The sequence below is a fragment of the Pelophylax lessonae genome, assembly GCF_965119305.1.
Source record: "Pelophylax lessonae genome assembly, chromosome: 4".
Taxonomy (NCBI): Eukaryota; Metazoa; Chordata; class Amphibia; order Anura; family Ranidae; genus Pelophylax; species Pelophylax lessonae.
Window position 1 is genome coordinate 95,343,835 of NC_138771.1, and position 22,719 is coordinate 95,366,553.

The window sequence follows — 22,719 nt, forward strand, 5'->3', positions numbered from 1 at the left end:
CATAGTACCCGTACCCATTCACTCCTTCACCAAAGAAGTGTAAAAAACTAAAAACCACAGAACACCATTTTCGACAATTCCCTAGCTACGCTCTGTATGGCAGATCTTCAGCTTTGACAGTTCTTTTATAGGCAAGGGGTGTGGCATCGCCCCCTTCTGATGCCACGATTTTGGGGGGGGATGCCGATTTTATTTTTGCCTGAAGGACCTGATATGGATTGGGGGGGGACCCCTTTTTTTTTATCTGTATTGCCAGGACCTGACAATACATTACAGCCATGAGCAAGTTTGAATGACATTTTTTCCTTTAGAGATGTCAGTATTGCTGCATCAAGCTCCATACATCATACAGATGCGCCACTTTACAGGCACATTAAGATGACCCCCCAGGCACGATATTTAAAGGAATGTTTTTCATTTTTATTGTTTCACTTTAAGCATCATTAAAATCATTGATCTTTTAAAAACGATTGTTTTTTAAAAAAAAAAAAAAATTTTTCATTGTCCACCAGGGCAGTACCCGGGTCCCCATACACTTTTTATAGGGATGACTTGGATATAAGCTTTTAAAATTAGGACTTTTGATTTTTCATGTTTGCATTACATATACTTTATTAGAGTTCACATGTTCGCTAGAACTTTTTCCCTGTTTGAGATGTTCTGGTGCGAATTGAACAGGGGGGTGTTCGGCCCATATCCTTATTTAAAACCAGCAGTTCACAACAGTATATCTTAAATACATCTTAAATCCTTGTGGTTTGCAATTCGCGCTCCAAACGATAATAGCAGGCTAATAACTTTACAGCGAACACCGTCTCCTACTGGAACTATGTGTGTGATGTACAGGCCATGTCCTACGTATTTCATTGTTTATTTTTTGGGAACCTAGCGTGGATATATTTTGGTTTGGATTGTTAGATATAGCTGTAAAGGGTTACATAAGGTGGTGAGTGCCACATGCAAAAAAAAAATGCTCAAAAATGTATAAATCTTACAAATAGTAACACAGATTTTTATGGCATCACAAACTACAAACAACATAGAAAAAAATTTACTAAAAGTTTAACAAATGTTTATATTGGGATCAAATAAACTTTTGTTAAAAATTAACCTTTGTTGTTTTAACTGTAGTTTGTGGTGTCATAAAAGCCTTTATTACTGTTTGTAACATTTTTCAATTATTTGAGCATTAATAGTTATAAATATTCACTTTTTAAGCAATTCTTAACTTATAGAAAATTCATTTTTGAGACTGAAGTGATATTACAATTTGTGCAGTTGAATACAGTCTGGTGCATACTATCTTCTACTGTACACCAAATGTAGACATCTGACATGAATCCCTGCAGGTCCCTTTGAATACTGGGATACGTTCTTTGCTGCAGCTCTCATGGGGACACACCACTGCCCTGTGATGCAGAGCTTCTTGTCAATACAGGTACAATAAACCTCAGTGGAGGAAGATAATTGAGCTTGTATGTACAAGCCAAAATAGAAGCCTAAACAGGCAGTCTAAAGCATGCATCATTGACATTACTAGCAGTCAATGTGTACGCCATCAAAACTTTACATATTTTACTTCTGATAATCTGCAAAAACATTCACTAGCAGTACATTTTTGTAAATTCTTTAAAATATTTTTTAAATTGACCAATTTAAAATCTAAAGTAGTTGTGAACCTTGGACATTAAACAATAAATAAAGCATATCCCTCTATAGTGTGTACTTGTCTCTATCCAGGGCACTAAGTGAGTAATTTCTGACAGGTTTTCTTGACATCGAAAGAGAAAAGGTGTCAGGAGAGGGGGCTTCAGCACACAGCCTGTGACTGACAGCCTCAGCTCTATTCCTGTGTGCTCTGTGAATAGGATGTGTACCTTCCCTCCAATCAGCTCTCACTGAAATTTGCACAGCGTAACTTCAGCACAACCCCCCCCCCCCCCGCGCATGCTTTCTGAAAGCTGGGAAAAGCTGTATACATTCTGCAGATTGAATGGCTGTAGAGAAGAGGGGGCTGCAATTAAACAGGTATAACATATGTAGGAGGGTTTGCTTAATTTCCGTGGCTTTGTTAGCAAAGTACTCCACAGTGAAATGTTATCTTGCATACCCCAAAAAGTCCTGTTTTTTTTTTTTGTAAAATAATCTTTTATAGTATATAATTAATCAGCTAAATAACCAAGGTGACAGCAGAAGGAATATATATATGTGTGTGAAATATGCACAGTTGTTTTTAGTTTCTATTTTATATATTTTACTTTTACAGTATTATGTTTTATATTAAAAGTGGATAGGCAAATTTGCAAAAGTGATGAAGTCCTTACTTGAAGACTTTCTCTTGTGATTTGTACTTGGAGTATCACCAGCACACCATGTTTAGATAAATGGCTCCTTTAATCACTTTTACCTACTTCATGAGCATTTCTTGCCATTTGGAACTGCGCTACTTTAACTTGCAATTGCGTGGTCATGCAACAAAAAATGACATTTTTGTTGAGTTTCATTTTTGGTGGTATTTGATCACTGCTGAGTTTTTTATTTTTTATTATATGAATGAAAAAAGACGAAACTATTTTGAAAAAAATCAATATTTTTTGCTTTCTGCTATAAAACATATTAAATAAAACAAAAAATGTCTAATTTCTTCATAAATTTAGGCCAAATTGTGGTAAATTAGATTTCAATAAGTCTATAGTGATCAGTTTACATCTACAAATGATGGTATATACACTATGTGATGGTATTCACCATCACTGGAAGTGAAAAAGAAGATAATTAATGGTTTGAATTGCTTCAGATGGGACAGTCATATTTGTCAGCAATATCTCCATATAGAAATATGAAGATTTATTCCCATTGCCATGAAATCTGTAATTCCTAAATATAGTGTGTATTACATATCCCTCAATGTCAGGCAGGTTTTCCCTATTGTTTGTGGATTGGGATAATGTGTATTCCAGCTTCAATGTGAGAGAGACACACAGGCTGTCACTGGCAGCCTTGTCCTATTGTTTGTGTATTGGTAGGGAACGTGGATTGTGTCGTCACATTGTCGAATCTTAATGACCTCACATTGTTCTGTCCAGGTGGCTAGATAATTAGTTTAGGTTAGGGGGGAGGGATTGTGTTCCCTGTATGGGAATGACTGAGTGTAAAACCCTGTTTCTATTGGATTGTGAATGTCACGTCCAGTTCTCCACAAGGTCCACCTGGGCGGTAACCCTGTGGGGGAAAACTGTATAAAAGGCTGGTTCTTGTTCAATAAAGAGAGCTAGTTCACCCTCAATCTAGAGTCCTGTCTCTTTTTGGGGGAATATGCTACAAGGGATTGCTATGGTCTTCCATACTCCCTTGGATAATCACTAAGCTCTTGTAAGAGCTTGTGTAGAGCTTGTTCCTTCTGCCCTCTCTGGGGAAAGAGCGGTTCACCCATGGGAACCTGAAGCTTTGTCGTAGGTCCAGGGTGGGTAGGAGACAGCTAGACCCTAACCAAGCTGCCGCGATTTGGGGGATCTGAGACGGTTATGGTTTCTGGTGGAGTGGTTGGAGCCCTCGGGAAGCACTAGGAGCATCCGTCAACGGAGGTACCCGATCAGGGTGCTGGTTGATCCGTTACACACTATATTACCAAAAGTATTGGCACGCCTGCCTTTACATGCACATGAACTTTAATGGCATCCCAGTCTTAGTCCGTAGGGTTCAATATTGAGTTGGCCCACCCTTTGCAGCTATAACAGCTTCAACTCTTCTAGGAAGGCTGTCCACAAGGTTTTAGGAGTGTGTCTATGGGAATTTTTGACCATTCTTCCAGAAGCGCATTTGTATAGTCGGGCATTGATGTTGGACCAGAAGGCCTTTCTCACAGTCTCTGCTCTAATCCCATTCCATTATCCCAAAGGTGTTCTGTTGGGTTGAGGTCAGGACTCTGTGCAGGCCAGTCAAGTTCCTCCACCCTAAACTCTCTCATCCATGTTTTTATGGACCTTACTCTGTGCAAGGAATTTTTAATGGAATTTTTAATGGCAGTGATGAGCAACTTATAGAGGGAATGCGAAAGTGCGACAGGCAATCTGTGGGAAACTGAATAACTGACACTGACATCACCAGTGGCACGAATACAGTAATCGGTGCTAATACTTTACATTGTCACTGTACTAATGACATTGGCTGGGAAGGGATTAACATCTAGGGGAAATTAAAGGGTTAAATGTATGTCTAACAAGTGCAATATACATGTACAGGATCGGGCGCAGAGCAGATGCCCTGTCGCCATTTATGTGCATGGGGCGGTCTGTAAGTAGTTATTGTCACCAACAGAAAGAAGTGGCATTCCAAGGCTACTAGGAGACTCTTCCTCAGACAGCACTGATAGTAACGAAACAGCAAACACAGAGTTTAAATATACATCATACCAAATGTCAGGGTTTTGAGGATCTGCTCTGATCAATGTAATTTCAAGCAGAAAATTGAAAATATGATTTTGAAATTCAAGATCAGGGGCTTCCATAACCATGTACTCAATCAAGCATTGACCAGAGCAGCAGAGAGAGTGGGGCCCTCTCAATTAAATGATGAGGACCACCAAGATCATGTCCTTTTTGTAAAGACATTTAGTCAAGCTTCTAATCTCATTAAAAAAAAGGAGGGGGGGGGGGGCAGAAAAAATATTGTAGCAAATTGATCTCTGCAATCGGGTAAAAAAACAAGTGTTTGCTGTTAAATCCAATAAAATACTCCGTACAGCCCTAGCGCAAATTGATCCTGTGCATAAGTACGAGCCGCTAACATTTAGGTTTTCTGATAGGACAGGGTGCTACCACTGTCACAACTGCAATGTGTGCAAATCGGTCATTGTTGGTGAGACATTTTCTCATCCTTATAAGGGCTGTACTTATAGGATTCAAAGCTATATGTCATGTGCTACTGAGTATTTTGTGTACTTTTTAAAATGACATTTTTCGCTCACCTACGCTGGCAAAACAATTGGTATGTTCAAGGACCACTTTCAGAAACACTGTAGAGATATTAAAATAGCCATTAAAACTTTGCACAATGTCCAGGGACTTTAAGTTAAAAGGTAAGTTCACATAAAATGAAAGAGTGTACTAACTCCAAATATCCTGAACAACCCTGCTTATAGTGGCAATAATGCCCCTTCTTGCTGGTGTATGCAGTCTATGCACCATGAACCACAATACACAGGCCCAGAGTAGGTATTCATCATGGTAAACATTCATTGGTCACTGCATCCACCTGGCCTTTCAGTAGTGCATCTTAGGCTTCTTCTTTCAGTAAGGGATCCCAGAAGAAAAACACATATATTACATATTTGCAGGTGATTGAATAATAATTGTTACAGATACGAATGTGCTTATGTTAGCACCCAACCAAAGTCAAAAGACTGACATCATAGCTGATCACATGTGCAGCACCGTAGCAACTATGGATCAAACAGCGGTAGACAATGGCAGGTTCCTTTGTGTAAATGATTGAAGAGTCTAGCTCCATTTTAAACTCTGCTGTCTGGTTACTGTCACTACTGACTGGGTGGCTTTGAAATCGGACTTCTTTCTCTTGGTGACATGAAAGTGTCCTCTCTGTTTAACTAAAGCTGGCATGTTATCTCTTGGATTGGACTTATTAGTTGGCAGTCCCTTCTATCATTTAACTACAGGACCTCCCTATGTCTCATTGCTGTATGGAGTGTGCTTCTATTTTTGTGACTGAAGTAGTCCCTAATATTCTTGGTTTAACATGCATACATACATATAAAGACAGGCACCTTATTTTACATCGTACTCTGTGGGCCCCAGATAATGATTTGTGAAGATAGCCATATGGGAGATGCCTTTACCGACGTGTTTATGAAAGTGCGTGCTTTAAGGCTGGCATGTAATCCTTGCTAAAACCTCGTTCCCTGGATGTTCTCATTGTGGAGATGCAGGATGAGTAAATATTAGTGGCTGTTGGGTGTAGAATCTCTTGATGCTTGATTACATAATCCAAGTCTTTTACTGCAAGTAGGCTTAGTGTGCCAGCTTCTTCCATATTTTGCTTGGATCTGCAGTGCCTCTGCTGCTGTGCACCCTCATCATCCACTGGCCTTCAAGAGTTGATAGCATGGAATGGACTTTCTTTACTATCAAGGAAACCTGAATAGGCAAAATGATAGATTCTGTTTAAGACAGTTGTATACTTGTACATAGAAACCCCAGCACAGCAGCAAAGTGTTCCTGGTTTTATGTTTACCATGTCTACAACTGTTTATCATGCCTCCCTACAAGATAAAACTTTACAGATGTCATTGCTTTTTGAAATGTTTCTTGTTATGGCACCACACAAAAAAAAACATGCTTTCCATAGATTTTTAAAATCTGTTTTTTTTTTTCATTACATTGAGAGGTTAGTCCTTTTTTAAGAAATTAGTGCTAACATGAAGTTACCCAAGGAAGGGCTTAAATTCTTGGTAGCTGCTTATAGTATTTACTATATATGGCTATTTTATTGTTACTCCATATTAACAAAATCTCATTCAAACCTATCTGAATGCCCCAGTCGCTATAAAGATATAATTGACACTGGCTTGCTCAGTTGTGATTAATACATCTTAGGTCAAAAGCAGCCTGTCTTCTATTTTAACGACCATTTGGTCAGATGATGTAACACTCAGTCCTGTACATATTGTTGACCCTAATTGCAGGTGATTTGCAGTGACAGTTATTTTACCAGCAACGGCTCATTTTTCTATTACCAACACAAAATAATAATTTCTGGCAAGACATAAGAATAATAGTTATTAGCTCAGGGTAAAATGAAGTTTGTATAGTTTGCAGCTGCATGCAGGGTTACACCTGTTATTAGCTGGGTAAATGCAAATGGTTGAATGCACATTAATTATATGAATTTCTTTGATTTAATAATCCCAGTTAATCTACTGTGAATAATATTTCTGCATGGGCCAAGATATAAATGCTGCAGAATTCATATTAATCAGCATTTTGGATACATTTCAGATATTTCTGTGTGGAAGGTCTCATTTATTTTATTCTTCATTTTTCAGGAACATGTTATTCGAGAGGAAGCCAGGAGCCTCACTCCTCGCCAATGCTCCATTATGGAAGTTGTGCTCGCCACTATTAAGGTATCGTGAACATCCATTATGAACATCTTGCACAAGTGAATTGGTCTTTTTACAGCTGCTGACTCTCTCTGTAAATATATTAACTGGTACTTCTGAATCATTTCTCTGCTACTTAATGGACGTTCAATGGCTTATGTGATCATTTTCATTACAGAGGTAGAATTTGCCTTGGGGAGTAGGAAATATAATAACTGCACATTGGCTCTTCTTTTGCTCAGCACAGAAAGATTATTTAGAACCCCTGAGACAAATGGACCTTGTATTTTTTGCCAATAGAATTTTATCATAGAATATAGGATTCACTCAAAGAGAAATATGTTGGACAGCATGGTCAGCAACTGTGGCTAATATATGGTAGTATGAAATGTATGTATGATCACTAAGTGGACAAATGGTCAAAATGCACATTGTGATACTGCAGTCCTTTGAGAGTAGAGATTTAAATACAACAGCATGTCTGTATTAAAAGCTTGTACTACAGTTAATCAATCATTTTTAGAATATGCAACAAACTGGATAAAGGCATCTAAAGATAATGATGATGATGATGATAAAGCCAAACGATTATTACTTGGCTTACCAGTTAACATGGAACTTCAGCCAAATCATTTTGCAATTTTGAATAAAGTGGGAAAACAAACAATGGGTCCTTTCTTTGGGTTTTTGTTGGATTTTTGAGAAATGAAAGATTCCACTGCTGAAATATCAGAAATAAATACCAAGTCCTCAATCCCAAATTTAAGTCTGTTTAATGGTAACTCTGAAATCACTAAGAATAAAGTGTATGGACATTTGCAGTAAAATGTGAGACTTGTAGCATGATTATTTTGTGACCACAAAATCTATATACATGTAATAGGAAACATGATATACACTGTACATACAGTAAATATGGTTTTGAAAATCCACATATTTAATATATATGTGTGTCTGTCTGTAATATATATATATATATATATATATATATATATATATATATATATATTTCTCTATCATTCATTGACGGTCGCAGTTCCTGATACATATCAGTAGGGTTATACTGCCCCCTACAGGAGTAGGACACTGGACAGAAAAAAAGTTCTGGCTACGCCCATGGGCAGTGCTGGAGGGTACACCCTCTCTCTTCCTACATAGGATGTCAGTTTTTATCTGTCTAGTCAGGAGCAAGTACCTAGTTCCCTGCTGGGATCTATGGTCCTGGCAAAGTTTTTTCTAGTTACATTTTCTTTTAGTTAGCTTTCTCCGGATTTATTTTCCTGTGACATCTACAAGCAACTATGCCAAATCTGGGTGACAGGCTGGATGTATAGATCCAGTGGTCACCCCACCCGGCCAGCGGGCGCACACATACCTTAGCTCCGCACTGGGTTGGCTGCATCATAGTCCCACTGGACGGGGACTGGCCCCATGAGTTAAAAGTATCGCCAGGTCACACATGACAGGGCCAAAAGTATTGCCAGGTCACACATGACAGGGCCTTGGCCTGAGTTCCAGCGTTCCTATTTGGCCGACAGCCCCCCACATTGGCGGAGAGGGGTCCTGTCAGGAGGTGGTGCCCGACTGAGTTCCTGGTATGGTGAGTAAATGTTCCCCCCTTTTCTCCCTGGTGGACCCTCAAAATCCCAGGGTCCCCTCTGTCCTTTTGTGCTCCCCCTCTTCTACCCCCCCCCGCCATGCAGGGGACTGTTTTCAAGGAGATCGCCTGTTTGGCGCTGTCCTGGGTGACATTATATAAGGGTCTCACAGGGGGAAGAGTACTTTTCTTCCACAGGCTAACAAGGGTAAGGACCCTCATCGCAGAGGGGGTCCTTCCTTTTTGGCTCACAAACAGTTTCTTCATCCCTAAGGGACAGTCAATGAGGCAAAGTCCTCGGGTGGCTCCAAGTGACCCTGGTCTGGCAAACAAAGTCCAGTTTTTCCAGACCTGTGGACAAGGTCTACTCGGCCTGAAGGTGCGTCCTTACCTGTATCTGGGGTGGGGGGACATCTTGCTGGTTCTCGGACCTGCGACTGGCCCGGATCCCAGACAGCTGGGTTCAGGGGGTCATACGGTCTGGTTATAAGATCGAGTTTCGATCTGTGAGGTTTTCCCTTCCAATGTACGGCTGTCCCTAGATCACTTGCTGGCGCTCTATGGGGCAGTACAGGATCTGGTTCAACAAGGCTGGACCTAATGGCCCTCGATGGTTCTGTGCAAATCAAAAATTCAAGATGGTATCGGTTCGCACGATGGGGGCTTCCCTACATCAGGCCTCCATAGACATCAAAGATGCCTACCTTCACATTCCGTTATGTGCAGGACACCAACAGGTTCTCCGTTTTGCTGTGGGAGAGGATCACTATCAGTTTGTGGCGTTACCCTTTGGTTTCACCTCTGCTCCTTGGGTCTTCACAAAGGTGTTGGCTCCTGTCCTGGCGCTGTTGCGACAGTGGGAGATATTGGTCCTGGGTTACCTAGACGATTTGCTTCTCTGTGGGGAGTCCTCTACAGTGCTGACAATGAATTTGGAAATCACCATGAGAGCTCTGGAGGAGTTTGGGTGGATTCTGAACCTTCAGAAGTCATCCCTGGTCCCTTCCATGAGACTGGACTATCTGGGCCTGACTTTGGACTCCTCCTCAGCCAGGGCGTTTCTTCCTCTGGAAAAACTCTTGAAACTTCAGACTGCAGTTCAGCTGTTGCTGTTCAGCACATGGTCATCCCTTCGAACCTGTATTCAAGTTCTGGAACTGATGGTGTCGTCTTTCAAGGTGGTCCCTTTCGCTCAATCCCTCACGGGGATCCTCCAGAAGGAAATCCTTCTCAAATGGAACAAGAATCAAAACTCTCTGGACATTCAGATCCAGCTGAGCCAGGTGACCAGGGAGTCTCTGCTCTGGGGGCTTCGGTCCTTGATGCCCAAGCAGGAAATCCTTCCCCCCCTTATACTGGACAATTGTCACCACTGATGCAAGCTTGTCCGGGTGAGGAGGAGTCCTCAGCAGGTTCTCTGCCCAGGGATTATGGTCCTCAGAGGAATCCAGGTTACCAATCAATGTCCTGGAGGTGAGAGCGATCAGGCTTTGCCTAGTCCACTGGATCGGGCACCTGCAGGTTGTCCAGTGCGCACACCAAGGGGGCAAAAAGAGTGTCTTTGCGGCCTTGGAAGTGACAGGCATTCTTCGTTGAGCAGAGCGCCTTGTTCCAGCTCTCTCCACTGTTCACATTCCAGGTGTGGAAAATTGGCAGGCGGATTACCTCATTGGACAGGCCGTGGATGCAGGGGAATGGTCCCTACATCAGGAGGTGTGCCAGCAGTTGTGCCTTCATTGAGGCACTCCAGACGTGGATCTGTTGGCGTTGCATCAACAGGTTAGAGCAGAGGTTTATGGCCTGCTCTCGGGACCCTCTGGCAGATGCACTGGTAGCACCATGGGGTCAGTATCAGCTGCAGTCTGCCTTTCCCCCTCTCAAGTTGCTGCCAAGACTTCTTTGCAGGATCAAGGGATTCCGGTCATACTTGTGGCTCCAGACTGGCCTCGCCGAGCTTGGTACACTGACCTGGTCAGGCTAGTTGCAGATGCTCCTTGGAGACTTCCTCTCAGGGAGGATTTACTGTCTCAAGGGCCAATCTTTCATCCTGCTTTATGGTCGCTGGCTTTGGTGGCTTTGCTGTTGAAAGCCAGGTGCTGAAGGACAGGGGATTGTCTGCTTCAGTGATTTCCACTCTGCTTAAAGTGAGGTAAGCGACTTCTAGGAAAATTTATCATCGTACGTGAAAGTCGTATATTGCATGGTGTGAGTCTTTTTGGGCTCCCCCTCACTCTTGCTCGGTGGCCCAGATCTTGGCTTTCCTTCAACAGGGAGTTGATCAAAAGTTGGCCTTGAGTACTATCAAGGGTCAGGTTTCGGCTTTGGCAATATTCTTCCAAAGGCCGTTGGCTGCCCGTTCCCTGGTGCATAACTTCATCCAGGGGGTGCGACACTTGGTACCTCCTGTGCGATCTCTGTCACCACCTTGGGACCTTTATTTGGTGCTGTGGGTTCTTTAAAAACCTCCTTTTGATAGTATTCGGGGGGATTCCCCTGCCTACCTTATCCCAGAAGGTGGCCTTCTTGGTGGCTATCACTTCTGCGCGCAGGGTGTCGGCACTAGCGGCATTGTCCTGTCGTTTTCCCTATATGTTGGTTCACAGAGACAAAGTGGTACTTCGTCCGGATCCGTCCTTCCTTTCAAAGGTGGTTTCTAGTGTTCACTGCAAGATGAATAGCTATTTTTGTGTATTCAGTGCATTTTTAAAAAGACAAAAAATGAGCAAATGTGCATGTATTGCAGAGATGTACTGAATGTATTTTCTATATTGCCCAGACACACACTTTAACCACTTCCATACAGAGCAGTTTGACACCCTTCCTGCCCAGACCAATTTTCAGCTTTCAGCACTCTCACACTTTGAATGACAATTGCTCAGTCATGCTACACTGTAACCAAACAAAATTTTTATCATTTTTTTCACACAAATAGAGCTTTCTTTTGGTGGTATTTGATCACAACTGGGGTTTTTTTTTTCGTGATATATGCAAAAAAAGAGCAACAATTTTGAAAAAAAAAACACTTTTTTTTAGTTTCAATTATAAAATTTTGCAAAAATTAATTTTTCTTCATACATTTGGGCCAAAATGTATACTGCTACATGTCTCTGGTAAAATTAACCCAAATTAGTGTATATTATTTTGTCTGTGTGAAAGTTATTGAGTCTAGAAGCTATGGAACCAATTACTGAAAATTGATCACACCAGATGTACTGACTGCCTTTCTCCTTTCTTGAGGCCCTGAAATGTCAGGACAGTACAAATACCGCCCAAATGACTCCTTTTTGTAAAGTAGACAGTCCAAGGTATTTAGTAAGAGGCATGGTGGGTTTTTTGTTGTAATTTTTTCCCACAATTCTTGGGAAAATGAAGAAAACATTTTTTTTTCTTTTTTTTCCCACAAAGTTGTCAATTTATAAGCTATTTCTAACACATAGCATGTACACAGCAAAAATTACACCCAAAAATACATTCTGCTACTCCTTTCGAGTATGGCGATTAGGGATGATCGAACGGTTCGGGTCCACCATCGGTTCGGCCCGAACATTGGGTGTTCGAGGTTCGGCCGAATTTAGAACTTTTTGCCCAAAAAGTTCGGAATTCGGCAACCAGAACCGCCCAAAATGCAATGCTTCAGGAAATGGGCTTTAAAAGCCCGTGATTGGACCAGAACCATTAGCAAAAGCCAATTGAGGGGGCAGGAGAATGCTAGGAATGTGATTGGAGTGACTAGGGGGTCCCTAGACCAATCATTAGTGAATACGCCCCCCAGTATATAAGATCGCCCCCGCCATATTCCCAGCATTGTTATACTGGACATGGAAGAGAGTGGAAGCAGTTCTGTTAATTTTACTTTAAAAGTGTCATTTAGCTATTTTTAGTGTGAGGAAAGGGATATCTAGTGTAGTTAGAGTGCTCCTTTACACTTAAGTTAGCTTCAAAAATTTAGTTTCTGTAGGGAAAGTGTTAAGTGTCAGGGGACCGTAGTGTAGTGTAGGGTTAACTGACAGTGACTGCTATGGCAGGGTGACAAAACCCTTCCATAGCAGGGTGACCGCTATAGAGAAATGATCATTTCTCTGCTTCGGGACAGGTATGTGGCTTCTCACCAGCAAGCATTTTTTAATGCTGCAGGGGCTGCCACTGCCAGTGCTTTTTTGAGGACATGTTTGATGTCAGACATGACATCTGAATATGTGTATAGGGGGTATATATAGACATATATGTCTGAATATATACCCCTAGACATATATAGGTGTGATAGTAGCAGAAATAAATGCTTGCGCTAATGAAATCATTTACAGTAATATATTTCTGCTACTATCACACCTATATATGTCTAGGGGTATATATTCAGACATATATGCCTATATATACCCCCTATACACATGTTCAGATGTTTTGCCTGCCTCAAAAGAACCCCAAAAAATGCCAAAAAAACGCTAGTGTCAAAAAAAAAAATGCCCAGGTGTGTTTTTGCTGGCATTTTTTGGGGGGTTTTGGAGGCAGGCAAAACATCAGAACTTGTGCACAGTACCACTATACACAAGTTCAGATGTTTTGCCTGCCTCAAAAGAACCCCAAAAAATGCCAAAAAAAACGCTAGCGTCAAAAAAAAAATGCCCAGGTGTGTTTTTGCTGGCATTTTTTGGGGGGTTTTGGAGGCAGGCAAAACATCAGAACTTGTGCACAGTACCACTATACACAAGTTCAGATGTTTTTCCTGACTGCAAAGAACCCAAAAAAATGCCTGCTATTAAACCGGCAAGGTGTTACAGCAGAGAAGCCATATTCCTGTGCTTAAAGTTTTCTAATACAAACGATCTTTTTTTTTATGGTTCTGGACATGCTACAGAGCTGAAACTTCACAGGTACACCTTTTAGACCCCCCAGACACAAAATCACACAAAAAAAGTTCTTAAAAATTGTCATTTTTGATAAAAAAGCCAATTATTGAAAAATTTAAAAAAAAAAAAAAAAAAGAGATTTTTTGATTTTTACTTTGGATTAGTATCTGGGGGGTCTAAAAAGTGTACATGTGAAGTTTCAGCTCTGTAGCATGTCCAGAACCATAAAAAAAAGATCGTTTGTATTAGAAAACTTTAAGCACAGGAATATGGCTTCTCTGCTGTAACACCTTGCCGGTTTAATAGCAGGCATTTTTTTGGGTTCTTTGCAGTCAGGAAAAACATCTGAACTTGTGTATAGTGGTACTGTGCACAAGTTCTGATGTTTTGCCTGCCTCCAAAATCCCCAAAAAATGCCAGCAAAAACACACCTGGGCATTTTTTTTTTTGACGCTAGCGTTTTTTTTGGCATTTTTTGGGGTTCTTTTGAGGCAGGCAAAACATCTGAACATGTGTATAGGGTGTATATATAGGCATATATGTCTGAATATATACCCCTAGACATATATAGGTGTGATAGTAGCAGAAATATATTACTGTAAATGATTTCATTAGCGCAAGCATTTATTTCTGCTACTATCACACCTATATATGTCTAGGGGTATATATTCAGACATATATGTCTATATATCCCCCCTATACACATGTTCAGATGTTTTGCCTGCCTCAAAAGAACCCCAAAAAATGCCAAAAAAAAACGCTAGCGTCAAAAAAAAAAATGCCCAGGTGTGTTTTTGCTGGCATTTTTTGGGGAATTTTGGAGGCAGGCAAAACATCAGAACTTGTGCACAGTACTACTATACACAAGTTCAGATGTTTTTCCTGACTGCAAAGAACCCAAAAAAATGCCTTCTATTAAACCGGCAAGGTGTTACAGCAGAGAAGCCATATTCCTGTGCTTAAAGTTTTCTAATACAAACGATCTTTTTTTTTCTGGTTCTGGACATGCTACAGACCTGAAACTTCACATGCACACCTTTTAGACCCCCCAGATACTAAATCCAAAGTAAAAATCAAAAAATCTCTTTTTTTTTTTTTTTTTTTTTTTAATTTTTCAATAATTGGCTTTTTTATCAAAAATGACAATTTTTAAGAACTTTTTTTGTGTGATTTTGTGTCTGGGGGGTCTAAAAGGTGTACCTGTGAAGTTTCAGCTCTGTAGCATGTCCAGAACCAGAAAAAAAGATCATATAGGTGTTAAAGTTAAAGGAGGCTCCCGAACCACATCCCTGTTCTACTGAAAAATTATCTTTTTTTTTTTCATGGTTCTGGACATGCTACAGAGCTGAAACTTCACATGCACACCTTTTAGACCCCCCAGATACTAAATCCAAAGTAAAAATCAAAAAAATCTCTTTTTTTTTTTTTTTTTTAATTTTTCAATAATTGGCTTTTTTATCAAAAATGACAATTTTTAAGAACTTTTTTTTGTGTGATTAATAGTTAATGGGGCATGACCCAGAACCCTAGGCACTTTTTAGGGGCATTTATTGGGTTTTAGGGCTTAAAAATGGTGTTTTTTGATTACAGAAGTTCGGGTCCCATTGATTTCAATGGGGTTCTGAAATCCGGGCCGAACTTTCGTGAAGTTCGGGTGTTCTGGTCGAACCAAACTTTTCAAAAGTTCGATCATCCCTAATGGCGATACCACATGTGTGAGACTTTTACACAGCCTGGCCACAAAAAGATACTCCACGTCCAAGAAGCACCTTCAGGCGTTCTAGGAGCATAAATACACATAAAACTTTCTTACTACCTATCACACTTTTCAAGGCCCTAGAGCACCAATACAATGGAAAAGTCCACAAAATGACCCCATTTTGGAAAGCAAACACTCCAACGTATATTCTATGAGGCATTATGGGTCCTTTGAACATGTCATTTTTTTCCACAGGTTTTTGGAAAATGTGGGAAAAAAATGAAAACTTTTTTTTTTACACAAAGTTGTCAATTTATAGGATATTCCTAACACATAGCATGTACACAGCAAAAATGACACCCCAAAATTCATTCTGCCACTCCTCCTGAGTATGGAAATACCACATGTGTGAGACTTTTTCACAGCCTAGCCATATAGAGGGGCCCAACATCCAAGGAGCATCATCATGCATCCTAGCCACTTGCCTAGGCCTATTTTTGACATTTGGTGTTTACAAGCTAAAATCAGTTGTTTTGCTAGAAAACTGCTTAGAAACCCCAAACATTATATATTTTTTTTAGCAGAGACCCTAGAGATTAAAATGGAGATTATTGCAATATTTTTTTATCACACCGTATTTGCGCAGCGGTCTTCCAAACGCAATTTTTTTGGAAAAAATTCACTTTTTTTTAATTAAAAAATAAGAAACCAGTAAAGTTAGCCCAATTTTTTTCCATAATGTGAAAGATAATGTTACGCCGAGTAAATAGATACCCAACATGTCATGTTTCAAAATTGCGCACGCTCACGGAATGGCGACAAACTTTGGTACTTAAAAATCCCCATAGGCGACAATTTAAAAATTTCTACAGGTTGCCATCTTTGAGTTACAGAGGAGGTCTAATTATTCCCCTTGCTCTAACGATCGCGGCGATACCTCACATGTGTGGTTTGAACACCGTTTACATATGTGGGCGGGGTTTCCGTATGCGTCGCTTCTGCGCGCGAGCTAACGGGGACAGGGTGCTTTAATTTTTTTTTTTTTTTACTATTTATTTTATTTATTATTTTTTATTTTTACACCGTTTAACAAAAAAAAAAAAAGGATCATTTTTATTTCTATTACAAGAAATGTAAACATTACTTGTAATAGAAAAAGGCACGACAGGACCTCTTTTTTGTGAGATCTGGGGTCAAAAAGTCCTCAGATCTCACAAGTACACTAAAAGATAGAAAAAAAAAAAATTATTATATAAAATGAAAAAAAAAAAAAGGACCTTTAAACCGGTTGCTAGGCAACAACATTTTCCGTAGCTCCGGTCCTCCAAGACCATAGAGTCAAGTGAGGGCAAGCTTGCCCTCACTCGACATCCTGTCGGTGAGGCCGGGACCGGATAGTTTTCCCCGCTGTCGGCGGGTCCGGTAAGCGGGGAAAAGGACCGGACGCGGCGGGAGGGGGGGGCACCTCTTCCGCCATCCCAGAAGGGTGATCCCACGGCGAATCCGCCGCTAGGACCACCCTTATCGGAAAGCCAACCATCCACCGTTTAAAAAAATACCAGGGTTATGGCAGCTATCTGCTGCCATAACACCGGTATTTAGGTTTAAACGGAGGACGTATATAAACCTTTTTGGACTTAGACATGGTGGTTGTATGAAGGGCGACAGGTACTCGGGTACTTTGTTGGGCAGGTGACAGGTACTCTGGTACTGATGAGCAGGTGGCAGGTACTCGGGTACTCCGATAGGCAGGTGACAGGTACTCGGTACTCTGATGGGCAGGTGACAGGCAGGTGATAGGTACTGATGAGTAGTACTGATACTGATAGGTGATACTGATACGTGATAGGTACTGATGAGTACTGATGAGCAGGCGGCAAGTACTCGGGTACTTCAGGCGTCAGGTACTCTGATGAGCAGGTGGAAGGTACTCGGGTACTCTGATGGGTAGGTGACAGGTACTCAGGTACTCTGATGACGGGTACTCCGTTGACAGGTACTCAAAGTACCCGAGTATCCATCATCAGAGTACCCGAGTACCTGTCATCAGAGTACCCGAGTACCTTTCATCAGAGTACCCGAGTACCTGTCATCAGAGTACCCGAGTACCTGTCATCAGAGTACCCGAGTACCTGTCATCAGAGTACCCGAGTACCTGTCATCAGAGTACCCGGGTACCTGTCATCAGAGTACCCGAGTACCTGTTATCAGAGTACCTGAATACCTGTCATCAGAGTACCCGAGTACCTGTCATCAGAGTACTCGAGTATCCGTCATCAGAGTACCCGAGTACCCGTCATCAGAGTACCCGAGTACCTGTCATCAGAGTACCCGAGTACCTGTCATCAGAGTACCCGAGTACCTGTCATCAGAGTACCCGGGTACCTGTCATCAGAGTACCCGAGTACCTGTCATCAGAGTACCCGGGTACCTGTCATCAGAGTACCCGAGTACCTGTCATCAGAGTACCCGAGTACCTGTCATCAGAGTACCTGAATACCTGTCACCAGCCCATCAGAGTACCCGAGTACCTGTCATCAGAGTACCTGATGGGCTGGTGACAGGTACTCGGGTACTTTGATGGGCTAGTGACAGGTGCTCTTTATTGGGGGGGGGGCAATCAGTGTGTTTGGGGTGCACTGTACTTGGTAACTAGCTGTTACCACACTTTCTTCCTCACACAGGATCAGTGTGTGAGGAGGAGAACACGGTGACAGCTAGTTACCGTGTTCTCTGTTGACATTTGTGACCGGCTGTGATTGGACACAGCCGGTCACGTGGTAAAGAGCCAATTTCATTGGCTCTTTACCTAGATCGGGCATCGACTCTGTCCAAGGGACGAGCCTCGTCCCCGATCGCTGCTCTGCGCGCCCCCGGGGGCGCGCATTGCAGAGAGAACGAGCGGCTCGTGCTGGAGCCGCTCATGTGATCGGCTGTGATTGACACAGCCGATCACGTGGTAAACAGCCAATTTCTATTGGCTGTTTACCTTGATCAGGGATGGGCTATGTCCGAGGGACGAGCCTCACCCCCGATCGCTGCGCTGCGCGCCCCCGGGGGCGCACAGTAGCAGCTAGAGCGGGCGGACGTCATATGACGCCCGCCCGGATCCGTACAACCACCATGCCAACGTCATATTACTATGACTCGGTATGGAAGTGGTTAATTTTAGTCAGGGTGGAAAAATGTTCAATTTAATGTGCTTGCTCTCTAGTATGTAACTGTTCATCTCACTAACATGTTACAGTAAGGGCTCCTTTAAGTGAGCAGCATGCAGCACAAACAATAAACAATGTTGTGTGAAAATGAAATCAACTGAGAAATTAAAGTCTGAATGCAAATTATGTTTTAATTAATCGGCTTCTTGAAGGCAGTGCTGCCAATTGAACACACTTTACTGTGAATGTGAACAAATGAAAGTATAGCTGGAAAGTCAAACCAAGTTTGCACTTTGAAACAAAATGACCTAAAAAAAAAAAAAATATAGAACAAACTTTAGCAAAGAATTGTCAAACCTCTCCTGGGCTGCCATAATTACCTTTCCAGTTAAATATTTATACAAGCCAATTATAGATCAAGGATAATAATATATTCTCCAAAGCATTTTGCTCTCCATAATTAGCATTCTGACATGTCATTGCATTTTATTATTTAAATGTCATTTGATAAATTATATTTTTAATGCAAATGATTGTAAATAAATGAAACAGTCCTGGCGATAACACTTAAATGTCATGTAGGCCCTGATGTATCACAGTATTTCAGGTTTCAAGCAGAACTTAAAGCAAATAATAATAAATAAGAAAAAAAATAAAAATAAAATAAAATAAGCAATTCACGAATCAATTTAACTATATACAGTTTTACAGTTTTATCTACCAAAGGGTTTGTCATTCTGTACAACTTATCTTGTGATTTACACACATTTTCCATACTTTACAGCCAGGCAGGTAGCACACTTTTTTCATGCTTTTATCTGTTCCTCCATCTTGTTTCCTAGAAAAAAAATCAGGGGGGTTGATTTACTAAAATTGGAGAGTGCAACATCTAGTGCAGCTGTGCATGGTAGCCAATCAGCTTCTAACTTCAGCTTGTTCAATTAGGCTTTTACAAAAAAAAATGTGAATCTGATTGGTTTATATGCAGAGCTGCACCAGATTTTGCACTCTCCAGTTTTCGAAAATCAATCCCGAAACCTCTAGCACTGTCAAGTGAGTCAGGAAATAATCGTTAAATCTTCCCGGCTTCGCAGAATGGCAGAAGTGTGCAAAATGCTAAATTACAAATCACTGAAGTGTATTTTCACTTTTGCAGCTAAATTGAAATAACACCTACTTTGAATTTGTGACATGTTCTCATTCACATAGCATAACTTAAAAAGAAATTAAAATGTTGCTTCTCATTTTAGAAGCGTTTTTCTTATAACTCCAGCGCTAAAAAATCCTACTTAGTTTTCTATGTTTCTGAGGGACTGAGTAGCTGTGTTTGTCATAATAAATCACTTGCCTACTGGGCATTTTTACCCCCTTCCAGCCCGGGCTAATTTTCAGCTTTCAGCACTGTCGCATTTTGAATGACAATTGCGCAGTCATGAAACACTGTACCCAAGTTAACATTTTACCATTTTTTTTTCACACAAATAGAGCTTTCTTTTGGTGGTATTTAATCACTACTGGGAATTTTATTTTTGTGCTGAACATAGTTTGCTATAAAACTTTGCAAACAGGTAGTTTTTCTCCTTCACTGATGTGCGCTGATGAGACACTGATAGGTGGCACTAATGAGCACTGATAGGTACTGGTAGACAGCACTGATAGGTGACACTGATGGGAAGGCACTGATGAGCACTGATTGGCCGCACAGTTGGGCACTGATAGGCAGCACTGATGAGCACTAATTGACAGCACTGCAAGACACTGATTGGCAGCACTGGTGGGCACTGTTTGGACTGTACTGATAATCAGGACACTGAAAATCAGTGCCCTGATTATCAGTGCCAGTGTCCCTTTAACACAACTGGGTTATCAGTACAGCTTTCCTCTCCTCACGTTATCAGGAGGAAAGAAAAGCTGATAGCCAGCTTGTGTTTACTTCCTTGATCAGCTGTCATTGGACACAGCTAATCATGTGGTAAAGGGCCACTGTGATTGGCCCTTAAGCCCATTCTGTGATCAGTTGAGTCTGAAAGACTCAGTGATCACGGAGCATGCTGCCAGCGTGCCACAGGGGGTGCACAAGCAGTGCGATCACAGGAGGATGTCCATGGGAGCTCTCCCGGCAAACTAAAGTCGTGATGTAGCCATCTTTCTGCTATAGCACGGGCAGGAAGTGGTTAACTCTGTCTGGATTGTGCTGCCAGACCATGTTATCAGTTATAAACAGGATTTGAACACTGTCAGTCCTAACAAGCGTTTAAAGATTTAAGCCTGCTACACACTATTCATAATTTAAAAACTGTCAGCTCTGGTGGAGCCGCTATACTAACTATGTGAAATTAGTATAACGATCTCCCCTGCTGAGCTGTTGTGTTCTGACGGCCCCCATTGGCTGAGAGTGCTAATCTGGAGTCGGTCGGCTGCTGGTTTTCCATCATGCACCCCCATCAGAAACTTGCCAAACAGCCAGCTTCTGTCGGACAAATACACACGGCTGAATATCAGGTGTTTTTTTTTCTTTCCGACAAATGTCTCCCGATTCAGTCCATGTGTGCCCAGCTTTAGAAGCTGGGCTTCTTCATTGTATGTTAATGAAGAGATACTATTCTAAGTCTTTCAATTGGAAATTGCTGGAAGCTGGCTATGACACTGTTGCCTAAAAAACATCTATACTGATATACTTTTTTTTAAAGTATTATTATTTATTTTTATTTTTTTAAATGTAACTGCGCACGGGGAAATACACTTTAAACATGTATATTAGCTGTCTATTTACCAACCCAATCACACCATTTTGAAATGTAGTAAAGCATTTCACTTTATTGTATATTGTGGTTTTGATAAATTTGCAGTCTGTTAATTTTGAGTGGGCTCCAAAGAAGGAGATATAGCTCCAGTTGTATTTTTCTTTAATTGCAGATTGTCAAAATGCACATTGTATGTTGTGGTGTGTTGTAGCATAGATATGATTTTAGTGTGTTAGTGGGTTACAATATGTTACTGCAATGCAGTGGATGGATGGGTTCTAAGTTGTAGCATAGGGTTACAGTTTTTTTATCAGTACATGATGGTTTTGTTCTCTCTCTTCAATTTATTAGATTGAAACCAACTGAAATTAATTTATGGTTTGACTTATATACAGCAGCTTACCAATCTTTATATGTAGTGGCTGCATTATTTTGGGTATTTAAGGTTTTTTTCCCTTTATTTTTACCTGTGGATCTAGCTAGTAACACAAATCCTCTCTTAAAGAGCAATGTAGCCACCCTTGGACAGCAGAATTATCAGTCTGGGGACAGGGTAGTATTAGACTTCCAGATTTAAATGGACTTGACAAACAAATTACAATTAAACTCCAGTTAACACTTTTTAAAAGAGACATGCAGGAAACAAAAACACACACACAATACGCAGCTGTACCCCACTGGCTCTAAGACTAAGAACTGAGTGATCACGTGACAGTTGATCGCTTATTTTTTGGGTCTGTTCAGAGCACAGAGCAGTGACTATCAGTCATCGCTCTTTGATCTGCCCCTCCAGCAGTCACTGGAGCGCTGGACAGGAAAGGGGGCAGAGCGGATTAGTAAGCTGCAGAATAATACATTTTTATTTAAAACTGCTTTAACCATGCAATTAGATGACTGATAAACCATTACTACAGAGATAATAAGTAAGTCTATGTATGAAATACATGCCATGAAAATATGGAATGTCAAACATACAGAATATTTGTCACAAGAAAAACACCTCACCGAGAAGTTAGAAGTTAGAAGTTAGAGCTAAGTGCGATAGATTCTGCTGTCATTCACCACCTCTTGATATTAATGTATCTGACCCCAAAAACTATACAACTTAAGCTCCTTATAGCAGCTATATACAAAAGAACAAGGCTTACATATAGAGAAAATTAGTCAGGGGTCTTTTTTTACAAAGAGCCATCAATGTTTCAAGTATCAGTGGTATAGATTGCTATTGTTGTTGCTGCACTCATAATCATACTCATAAAACATTCAGCTTTTTTATAATGTAGGATTACAGCATAGAAGCATAGTTTCTATTCTTTATGAATTTCTCCTATCCTAATGTCTGTTTTTACTATAGCAATACTTTCACGCCGGGGGAAGTGGCCTGAAAAAGAATTTCTTGGAAAAGAGCCCAGACCTCCAGTCTCTGAAATATGCTCTTAGCTTATACACTCAAACTACTGATGCTTTGATAAAGAAATTTATAGATACTCAGACATCTCAAGGTAAGTGTGCTTCATTTATTTTCTTCCAGTAATTACAATCCATGGCAAGTAGTAA

General features: G+C 41.0%; 1 protein-coding gene across 2 annotated transcripts in view; it reads left to right on the forward strand.

Annotated features, from left to right (window-relative positions):
- LOC309553742 (protein unc-13 homolog C-like) overlaps positions 1-22,719 on the forward strand; it is a 621,348-nt gene that overhangs the window by 478,677 nt on the left and 119,952 nt on the right. For both annotated transcript variants that reach the window (XM_082255119.1, XM_082255120.1), the window contains 2 exons: positions 7,061-7,141; positions 22,517-22,664. In XM_082255119.1, the coding sequence (XP_082111245.1) occupies positions 7,061-7,141; positions 22,517-22,664 (229 nt within the window). The remainder of the gene's footprint in view (positions 1-7,060; positions 7,142-22,516; positions 22,665-22,719) is intronic.